Here is an 11,225-nt window from a genome sequence, read left to right as displayed (position 1 = left end):
GCTTTGCTTAGCTTCCCCTTTAGCAAATCAAGAAGGCGTGATCATGTTATGAAACTGGTCAAATGGTGATCTTACCCTCCTCTGTCTCTCGTTCCTGTCTCTGAAGCATCTGTTGTTCTGGAGGCAGGGCTTGCTGCAGGAGCTGCATGTAGAACTCATTTTCCTTCTGCACCTCCTTTTGTTTGCGCAGACGCATCTTATAGCTGACATAACTCTTGAATCCGAAGCCCAGCGTCACCACGGGATAACCAATGCTGCAATGAAAGAACGGAACAACATGTTACAGAAAACAGAAAAAAAAAATATGATTGGTACAACTAGTGATGACTCAACATCAGACACCTTCAGATAATGGCAACACTCCCATTTGCTGCTATGGAGACACCAACAGTGTGTTTACAAATACAAAGCTTACATTCAAAGTTACATCAGCTATGTTTAATAACCCAAAAATTGGTGAAGCATAATGTGACTTTGTGCATGAAAAGATAATTTACCCCCAAATTACAAGTTGTTGTTTTTTTTTAACATGCAGCTCCCAAGGATGCAATGTGATGGAAGACAGCGAGTTTTTTTTTGGAAAGGAGTAGCATTAACATACTTCAGAACTTATCGTTTTTTGAAAGAAAGTAGATCGCACGGGTTTGAAATAACAACATGTAGCCAAACGTAAATGGAAGCAAAGCTCACCAGTGAGCAGCGAATGGACGGCAAAGGTCTACATGAAAATGTTTCAAATCCTTGAATCGGATGGCTGCTTCGATGTAGACGAAGAGAATCCAGAGAGAGACGGTCGGCAGACACACACCTCGCTCTGAAAATACAACGAGAGAGAGATGATGTTCGACAGCTGATCTCTAGCCTGACATTTTAGGACGTATCAAGGAAAGCATAATTCTTCAAACTATAATGACTTCTAGCCCATTAGTGACCTAGACATCTAAGAAGCTGCGTAAAAAGGCCACCGGCTGTTTGGGAGATCAATAACGTCACACAGGTTTCACGAAACAAGCTCTAGGCCGTAAACAAAATCCTAGTTTGCTGAAGGCACCCTCTCTTGTCGAGACTCGCTACAGGTTGTGTGTCAGCAGGAGCAATCACAGTCACAGCTCAAGGCGTATTGAAGCAGTTTTCAAAGAACAATCACTCGGTGTCAGCGATTCTTTTCCTCCTCTATCCCGAGGTATCACTGAATCGACCCAAGAAAAGGACGTATAATGACAGGAGCGCTTGAAAATCCATCAAAGATCTCTGCCGTTCAGTCAGAGTTCAAATCTTTTTCAAAAATAACAACAACAACAACAACAACACTTCTGAATAAACTACGAACATATTAACCGTCGCGTCAATCACCAGCAAGCGCTTTGGGGGGGAAAAAAATTTAATAAAAAAGCCCACTCGCTCATATAGAAGATAAAGGAACATCCAGAGAGATCTAAATTGTATCGTTTGCATAAGAAAAGCCCTTTCAACATCACCCTCTCTAGTAACTGCTATAAAAGTGAACAGTTGCGTAATATTTAGCAGAATGCTCCTGAACCAAGCCAACGAATAATCGGCAACAAAGACTATAGGCGCTTACTCGCTAGCAAAACTTCTGACGGAGCTTTTCATGCAGCTTTTCATGCACAGAAACTCTGAGAGAAAACAAGAAAACGGTCAACTGGGTTTCTGGAAGCACAAGTGGATACGCATGCTTGACGTTTTCTTTGGTCAGTGGAAGTCAAAGGAGGATTGTGCAATTTACGATCACATGATAGAGTTAGAGATAGAGATAGAGTTTCACGAAATCATTTCTTCTATGCGTTCTCTACAGTTCAATCAACTCTATTAGTGTGTAAGCACACAGCGTTCAAAATTTTTGTACGTTGAAAAATATTCTACATATATATATTTAAAAAAAATAAATAAAAATCAGATCAGGACCAACTTTCTGCGAAAGCAAATACGAAAATAGCATCTGACAACGTCGGACTCTGCGTGCAAGAACCTTTACTTCTAAAATGATACTCGTGGAGAGTCAGATGGAGCTTGGGCGATGTTGACCTACCTGTATGCCACACGTACTGTACCCAGACATACGTGCTGGCGGCGAAGAACAGCCATTGCTTGGGGATGAACAGGAGGCAGATGATGTCTGATGTGAATGCGACACACACAAAGAACACAGAGAACGCCTGTGGAATCAGATGAGAAGTGTAGAGATGATCGATTAAGCCCGTGTAGAACGACACACGCTCAGAGACGTTTATAAAGCTGATTGATAAACAATCGAGCGGAGAGTGAGCCGTTAGTAACACAGAGAGATCAAATACTCACCAGTCCCTGATATCTAAAGGAATCGTACACGCTCCTGATGAAAAGCCAGAAAGGCCACAGGTACTCGAACCTGAACTCCAGCACAAAGTCAGCCAGCAGAACCAGCGCCCAAACGACCAGGAACTTCAGATACAGGAAGGTACTGCCAGATCAAGAGAAATCGGGAGAATCACGGACAGCAATATTGCCCTGTCCAAACAAACCACACATTATTGAAAAGCTTATTTATGAATGAGAAGCGGATCTTGGGAGTGATTTTTTTAGATGGGACCACAGATATACAGCCAGGGTCAACAGCGTCATGTGGAATTAACAGAAACTAGAAGGACTTAGTTGCACAAGGTTTAATCGACAAGAACAATCTAAAAATCAACCGGTTTGCATAAGATTACCTTCATTACAACNATGCCCTGTCCAAACAAACCACACATTATTGAAAAGCTTATTTATGAATGAGAAGCGGATCTTGGGAGTGATTTTTTAGATGGGACCACAGATATACAGCCAGGGTCAACAGCGTCATGTGGAATTAACAGAAACTAGAAGGACTTAGTTGCACAGGGTTTAATCGACAAGAACAATCTAAAAATCAACCGGTTTGCATAAGATTACCTTCATTACAACCCAACACCTGTGGGAAACAGTGCAGGCGACAGAAACGTTTCAATAACGTGACAGCAACATACTGCCCTACTGTGAGATCCAGCTCCGGCTCAGTAGTTCTTTAGTTAGTTTTTGGTGGACCAGCAACAGCTACCAGTTGGTCAAGCCGTTTTATTCATTTGTTTTTATTGCAGATGGTTGAGCAGCCGCAGACTAGCTAGGCACCAGCTACCATGACCCAAAACACATTTGCGCAAGNATTTAGTTAGTTTCTGGTGGACCAGCAACAGCTACCAGTTGGTCAAGCCGTTTTATTCATTTGTTTTTATTGCAGCTGGTTGAGCAGCCGCAGACTAGCTAGGCACCAGCTACCATGACCCAAAACACATTTGCGCAAGCTGGATCTTGTGATGATGGCCATAAAAGACAGCTGCACGAGAACATTGCACTACATTTAATGCTCATCCTTTCGCATTCTGCACTACTGGATGATACACACAAAAGCCAGCATCCGCGCATACGCTACACACTCGGGCCGGAGCGAAGGACCGCACGGAGCTGTCATCTGTATCTGACTGTGACAGCTCGTAAACGGCCGAGCTCCGTTCACAGACGCCATTACGGTGCGGTCGGTGCTCGGGAGCTCCTCCGTCCGTACCTGCTGTGAATACCCTCGGTGATTCGGTTCCGTTTCAACGGGCGACGGAGTTTGCTGCAATCCGCATTGCGCCGCTTCATTCTCCACCCTTTAGATTCCTGTAACTTTGAACACTCGAGGGGAAACTACGTGGCCGTCCTAATACTGATGCGCATCGCTACGCGAATGCGGGACTGTCAGTTTTTGCCTTGCACTAGACACAAAGAAATAAATAAAAACAGTCTGCGTGAGGCCCTCCCATTTTTATTCTGGACGCCTGGTGACGCAACGACGTCGTACGCTCTGCGCTACGTTCCCGAGGCAAGATGGCGGCATCCTGAGCAGACAACTCTTCTGTCTGATTTTCGTCTTTATTTCGTAAAGGTAAGCGTTAACGTTGACGTGGCTTGAGGTTGCGATGGTTTGTATAATAATACTGAAGTGAAACGGTTGGCGTACTGCGCACACGCGGTGTTTTTAAATATAACACTCCGGATCACTTCAACACATGCCTTCAGCCATGCTTGAGCTAGATGAGAAGAAACAACAGCTTGTTAGATATGTCGGGAGAATTAATTATTGCTTGAATAACATTTTTGGGGGAGAGCATACGTTGTGGGGAGCTTATATCTATGTTTATTAGAAATACTTGCATTTGTTGTTTTGTAAGTTACAGATTAGTGTTGATCTGTTCATGTCAACATTCCACTTGTCTATAAATGTACTTTTTTTTTAATGAAACTTTTTTTAACTTTTTTCAAGATGATGTACACAAACATCGCTGTAATATATTGCATATTTAATTAATGTATATAAATGGTATGTATTTAATGTGAGTAGAATCTAGAAATGTATTTCCATGTCCACGTTATCACAACAAATGTTTTTTTAGAAAATAATTGTAACTGAAAACATATTTTTCTTAAAATAATAATGATTTTATAAAGTAATACTGAAATTATATTTGAAACCTGTGATTTGACACTGAAAACAAGATTTGAAATGGAACTAATGAAAGAAAGAACACTTTAAATGACATTCCTTTTGTTTACAATTTCTTTTTTATTTCTAGTTAATAGTTTAGTCCAGATAAATTACCATTTAAGACCTGGGGTCAGTAAGATTATTTATTTCTTTTATTTTAAAAGGAGAGAAAAAAAAATAAAAAATAGTAGTATTGATGTGACGCATTCCTTGTGTTTCTGAGCAAGTAACATCCCAGTGTTAAGAAGCATGGCTTAACAAGAATGATGTGAAAACATAATAATAATAATGATAATAATAAAAGCTTTCAATAGCATGCTTACACTACTTGTTGCTCTTGTTATTTCAGTTTTTTAGAAAGTACATGAAGATGCCTGCGGTACTGATCCTCAGCAATGAGGTGGTCAAGATGAGGGTGGAGGTCAAAAGGGTGAAGGTGCTCCTCATCCGGAAACTCATCCGTCAGATCTTAGTCCTGGAGAAGAAGAAAGGAAGTGAGGCAGTCCTGGAGAAGTTCCGCAGACGAGCTGCCAGACTTCGGGAGGAGATCCATGAGCTGAAGACCATCTCACTTGACAGGGTTACCAAGGCCGCCCTACAGAAGGACATCAGCTTTGAGAAAGTATGCCGGGATAAAGAGGCCAGTCTATCCGAACGAGCCATAGCCCGCATCGCCACACACCCACAGTTCAGCAAGAAAATCCGGAGCATAAAGGCAGCCATCAAAGCCTTCAAAGAAGAGAGAACAAATCCATTAAATGCTGAAAAACAATCAAAAACCGTTGTAGAAAACGCCACGTCACTAGATCAGTCGCAAAGAGATAACGATGGTGATGATTCGTGTTCAGAGAAGTTAAGCGATGAAGGTGATGATGAGGAGCTGAAAGAGGATGAGGGTGATAAAAAGACAGATGAAGACAGGCCAGAGGTGATAGATGGGTTCACAGAGGAGAGCCAGAAGACGAGTGTAGAGACAATAAATGAACAGACCAATCAGTGCCAGAAGAAAGAATCATTAACAGTTGAGGTGAGTGTATTTGAAGTGTATTTGGTGTTTTTAAAATATTTTAGTTTACATTGAGTGCAGGTGATACTATTATTAGATGCTATAAAACAAGCTGTATCCAATTATACAATGAAACAGTGCTGATAAAATAATGTTAAATTAATGTTTTTCCCGAAATGAATCAGCCTCATGTTCTTCCAAACCCATATGTTGTTATTTTGTCAGTGGAACACAAAAGATACATTTTTGAAGAGTCATATAACAGTTTCTTGTAGAGAAGAGGCTGATAGTCACTGCTCACAGAAAATATTTCCCTCTGCATGCTTTCAAATATTCATCTAAAACACGTTGTCAGGTTAGATGTGTATCTCAGGGCTAAATGCCATTGGTGAAAACCATGCCAACAACATTACTATAATCTGGCAAAACTGTTGATAGATGAGTGCCGTTGTCTAGCTTGATTAGTTTTGCCAGAGTTACCATGGCCAATTTCCCTATCCTCACAATAAAAAGAGGCCAAAGTCAAAAAATAACCAGAATTTGGAAAACCTGAATTTGTAAACCTGAAAATCAGTGTTTGCTTGCATGCAAAAACAATACAAGATGTTTGAAACCTGGGATCTGATATTTTTGGTTAAGAATGGGTAAATCTAAATATACACTTATTCAAAAGTTTGGGGTCAGTGAGATGTTTTTATTATAATATTAAGAAATGTTTATTGCGTAGCAATTTGTACTTATTTTTAATTTTTTCAATTTTTCACCACAATAAATGCATCCTTTGTGAACAAAAGGACAAACTGAATGGTAGTGAAAGACATTCACATTCAAAGTAAACACTGGATTTAATTATCTTTTCAACATGCTTAAGCCACTGTACAATCAAAGGGGCCATCCAAAAATGAAAATTCTGGCATTAGGTATCTGGTATCTGAAGGTATCTGAAATGTGTCCAGGATCAGAAGTATAGTATATCATTAAAATACTCCATGTGACATCAGTGGTTAAATCCTAATTATATCATAAGCATAATTGTATCGTACTGTAATAGTAACAACACTTCTGAGAGTAGCACAACACATGAATAGTGATGGGGAGGAGAAGTATTAAAATAAAGTCATGGTTTTTGTTTTATTTGCATACAGAAAGCATTCTCATAGCTTCATAAAATTACAGTTGAACCACATGGAGTATTTACTTACTATGTTAATAATGTCCTCACTATGTTTCTGGGCCTGGGGACCTTTTAGATGCACAGGGCCAGAAAGCTCTTGACATGAGGGCGAGTAATTAATGACTTTACATTAATTTACATTTTTGGGAGAACTAACCCTTTATGGTTAAACAGTTAAACAACTGTGACTCTGAAACTAAGGTACATACTGCAGAAAAAACATTTTGTGTTACCTGGAAAACAACAGAATACAGGTTTGGAGTGAAGATGAGTAAATATTGAAAGAATGTTCCTTTATAGAATAATTAACAAATGCTTTTATTCACTATCTGTGAATAGTATTACACTCAAGTACTTTTTACTTGAAGGTTATTCTGAAATAAATGTCTTTTACAGGGATCATCTGAAACAGTGGGCATCCCAGAGGAAGTTATCAGGATGAGGAAGGAAGTGAAGAGGGCGAGGGTGCTGATCATCAGTAAAATGACAGAGCAAGTGGCTTCTCTGAAGAAAAAGAAGAAGGGTCAGGAATCTGAGTTGAAGGAAAGCCAAGAAAAAGCAGCAGAAATCATGAAAAAAATCACGGCTTTAAGGAGCCTTAAGCTGGATCAGGTGACCATGACTGCANTACTTTTTACTTGAAGGTTATTCTGAAATAAATGTCTTTTACAGGGATCATCTGAAACAGTGGGCATCCCAGAGGAAGTTATCAGGATGAGGAAGGAAGTGAAGAGGGCGAGGGTACTGATCATCAGTAAAATGACAGAGCAAGTGGCTTCTCTGAAGAAAAAGAAGAAGGGTCAGGAATCTGAGTTGAAGGAAAGCCAAGAAAAAGCAGCTGAAATCATGAAAAAAATCACGGCTTTAAGGAGCCTTAAGCTGGATCAGGTGACCATGACTGCACTTCAGGACAATGTTGACCTTGCGAAGGTTTTGCAGGACTCTCAGGCGAGCCCAGTGGACAGAGCCATCGCACATATCGCCACACATTCCCGCTTCATCAACAAGCTCCAGAAGGTCAAAGAAGCCATCAAAAAAGAAAGAGCTAAAGCTGTGGAAGCAGAGCAGAAGAAGACTGACAAACTGGATACGGTGCAGTCCCAGAATGAAGATGAGGAATCGGAGGAGGAAGACGAGGAATCAGAAGAGGAGCCAGAGGAAGACGAGGAATCAGAAGAAGAACCAGAGGAAGACGAGGAATCTGAAGAGGAAGACGAGGAACCAAATGAGGACAACGGTGATTACAGTAAAGAGGAGGGTGATGTGGTAGAGGAAAAACTGAACAGTTCTAACCCTGGGACCCATACGTCTAGCGTTGCAGAGCCAACAGAAAGTACACCTTCCAAGATCATCACAACATCTCCAGAAAGATCTAAAGGGGTTGAAGTTAAATCACAGAAAGCAGAGGCCACTGCTCGTAATATCAAAAGTTCTCCTGAAAAGTCTTCAAATGTAAGTAAGAAGAACCTTGGTAAAGCAAGCAAAGAAACAGAGGCCGCCTTAAAGCCACCAAAGAAAAAAGACCTACCTGAGACCAAGAGGGTTGAGGCAGAAAAGGACAAGGAAGAAAGCGATTTATCAGATGAGGAGGAAGAGAAGGAATATTTCGATGACAGCACAGAGGAACGTTTCCATAAGCAGTCGTCTCAGTCTGAAGAGAGTGATGACGATGATTTCTTTCTGGGCAAGGTTAGCAAATTCAAGAAACGGAAAAGTAGCCAAAGTAAAGTCGAGGAGAAAAAGAGCGAGCTTCAGAAAACTGACAAGGAGGCCGTCAGCAAACCCCATGAGACGAACCTAGGTAAACTGCAGTCTGTGTTTTGCCCAGTGTTGTCCAAATCTAGCGTGTCCTCTCAGAAAGCAAAGTTTGGCTCGAGACCTCCTCGGTTCCAGAACCGGAGGAAAGGTCCTGAGGGTAGGATGAAAGCATCTCAATATAAAGGCCAAGACCTTGGTGCTGACAGGAGGACGGCTCCGTTCAAACCCAACAGAGAGACTTTTAAAGCTGCTGAACAAAAGCAAGCGGGACCTTCAGGGGCAGAGAGGGGGAGGCCGCAGTTTGAGCAGAAGAGGAGTCCCAGAGGTCCACCTGGCAGGATGTCAGACCCACCCCAGCAGTGCCTCCATCCCTCATGGGAGGCTAGCAGGAAGAGAAAGGAACAGCAGTCACAAATCGCAGTATTCCAAGGGAAAAAGATCAAATTTGACGAGGATTAAGAAATTAAATTAATTTGTTTTATTCACCTTGAAAAAGTATTTACTATGAAGCTGTATTAATACACAGATGTTAAACTGTTCAAAGTGATTTTTCCATTGTGTGTAATACATACGTCATAGATAAAACTGTGTGAAAGTGTTTTATTATTATTATTATTATTATTATTATTTGTTTTCCCTCATACAGTTCCAGTTTTTCCAGCTGCACCATCAAAGACTTCCTAAGTATTGATGATATTTACCTCACAATGGCCAGTTTGATATGTTGAATTATATTATATATATACTGCAGTAAATTTTGCCCTGTATTCTAGTTTAAACGTTTCTAAAATTGTACACAAATATTATCTGCCCTGTAGTATAATGAAAAGAACATTTTCAAATCTATTTATGTTCATTTTACTTTAACTAGTTTTTAATTCGGTGGTTTCTTTTGGTTGTGGGTAATAAAATACCAATAATATTTTCTGTACGTTTTGCTTCATGTTTACTTTTACGTATCTGTTAGAATTAAGCGTCTGATATATTTATTTTTCAGTTTATTAGATTAGACTATGTAGTGCACTAAGATTGTGCTGGATATCTAACGCCCCCTAAAGGACAAGCCGGTGTATTTTTTTAAAAAATCCGCCATCTTGTGTTTTCATTGGCTCCGCTTTACCAACACGTCAGCGCTTGAGGGCGGAAAACAGAACGGTGCTGGCCAATGATTTCGCATATGCAAATCCGTTTCAAATATTTCCCGGGAAATCTGAGTTTCGCGGGAGGACCTTTCGCGCGTAAACCTCATCCCCTACTTCATTGTCCGCTTCCTGGAGCCATTTTTCGCTCTAGCGAGAGGGAGTTTGCATCGCATTTTAATCGCTTACATCGGGTGTTTTAGGCTTCAGCGATTTCACTCATATTACATCGATGCATTCCTAACACTGTGCGCTTTCATCATTTATGATTATTTTGCATCCGCTCGCTCGGATTTGAGAGAAATCGAGCCTCAAAGCACAAGTGGGACAAAGGGAACCTGCGCCTCTGAGGATCATGAGAAAGGGGGGTTCCTCGGTCCCAGGACAAGTAATGTTAACAGGGGTTGTTAGAGGTGAACAACACGGTGTTTTTAGCGCGGTTTCCGATCGACGGTGTGCAGCTTATTCCAACGCAGCCCGTATACAAATAAACACACCGCCGTCCACTAATAATGTCTGTGCGCCCGAGGCTTCTGCTGACAGTTTGTACACAACTCCTTTACAAGGAGCGACGCATGGGACGGGACTGCGACCCACGCTGGGACGACCACCGGTGAGTGTCCGCTTTAATTTGGCGTTTAAGTGTTGCACATTCAATCCTGTAGATGTTAAGTCGTTAGGCTAAGTCCACTTAGCCTACTTCTGCTGTCATCATGGCTACCTCTGAAGCTGCTTTATGTGCATTCGGTATCCGGAGCAGGCGGGTTTATCGCGTACAACTTAAATCAGCACGTTTTAGATATCGTTTAACTGCGAGTCGTTTATTGAATGTCCCCAAACCGCGCAACGATGACTGTTTATCACACGCACCCATGCAAGCATGCATATTTCCGCAGTGTAGTCCCTGCTGTTTTTACGATTCAACTTTAACCGTATCGGACAGTACGACTGCAACTGTACGCGACAAGATGCGTTAATGCATTGGTTTTGGTTTTGATTTTTTTTAAGCTGTAACCACAAGAGTTTAGTATTTGTAACTCGGTCGGTTGCCCACTTGCACGCTTTTTAAAGTTTTCTTCGAAAGCTCGAGCGTTGCTGCTGTAAATCGCGTTATATAGGTCTGACACGGATAACGCGACGCGCAACGTCGATCCGATACGCTCTGATAGAAGTCTAGGAGTCCGCTTAACTCGCAAAAGCTTGAATTGGTGGAGTCTAGGCCCTGGTTTGTTGTCTTAGGATGGGGGATGGAGTCAGTTTTGAGCTCGCGGACTCTGCTAAGCCAAATGCTTTGCTAACTGTTGTTTTTATCGTTATTTGCTGCAAACTCCCGCCTGGCATCTGTTTAGAAAGTATTTTGACGTGCGCGAGGTCGATGTTTGTCATATTACCCGAACTTAAACGGCTTATAGGGAGTTCAAAGTTTGGTTTTGTTTTATAGGGACCAGGACATGAAACAATACAGCAATTATGACCGCTTCAGGCTTAAATTTAGATGCTTTCAGTTCGAAAAGGATAAGTGTAAAAAAATGAAATGAGTTGCAAGTAAACAAAAACATGGGTAGAAGCAGAAGGGGGACGAATGAAGGAACAATAACACTGAAA

The 11,225-nt window shown here is 41.3% G+C and overlaps 2 protein-coding genes across 2 annotated transcripts; one reads left to right on the top strand and one right to left on the bottom strand.

Moving 5' to 3' along the window:
* Positions 1–58: 58 nt before the first annotated feature.
* On the bottom strand, positions 59–3,716 carry LOC122323847 (macoilin-1-like). The gene is made up of 5 exons (XM_043217949.1): positions 3,581–3,716; positions 2,320–2,461; positions 2,051–2,177; positions 691–814; positions 59–254 (listed from the first exon to the last, which is right to left on the bottom strand). The coding sequence occupies exons 1-5, from the start codon at positions 3,658–3,660 to the stop codon at positions 59–61; spliced, it is 669 nt and encodes a 222-aa protein (XP_043073884.1). The 5' UTR covers positions 3,661–3,716.
* An 11-nt stretch (positions 3,717–3,727) lies between these two features.
* Positions 3,728–9,066, top strand: LOC122323248 (serum response factor-binding protein 1-like). The gene is made up of 3 exons (XM_043216941.1): positions 3,728–3,943; positions 4,893–5,570; positions 7,396–9,066. Exons 1-3 carry the CDS (start codon positions 3,728–3,730, stop codon positions 8,938–8,940), a joined length of 2,439 nt encoding a protein of 812 aa, XP_043072876.1. The 3' UTR covers positions 8,941–9,066.
* The last annotated feature ends 2,159 nt before the right edge of the window (positions 9,067–11,225 follow it).

Source organism: Puntigrus tetrazona, chromosome 19 (genome assembly GCF_018831695.1).
Source record: "Puntigrus tetrazona isolate hp1 chromosome 19, ASM1883169v1, whole genome shotgun sequence".
In the NCBI taxonomy this organism is placed as follows: Eukaryota; Metazoa; Chordata; class Actinopteri; order Cypriniformes; family Cyprinidae; genus Puntigrus; species Puntigrus tetrazona.
This window is presented reverse-complemented; position numbering and strand designations above follow the sequence as displayed.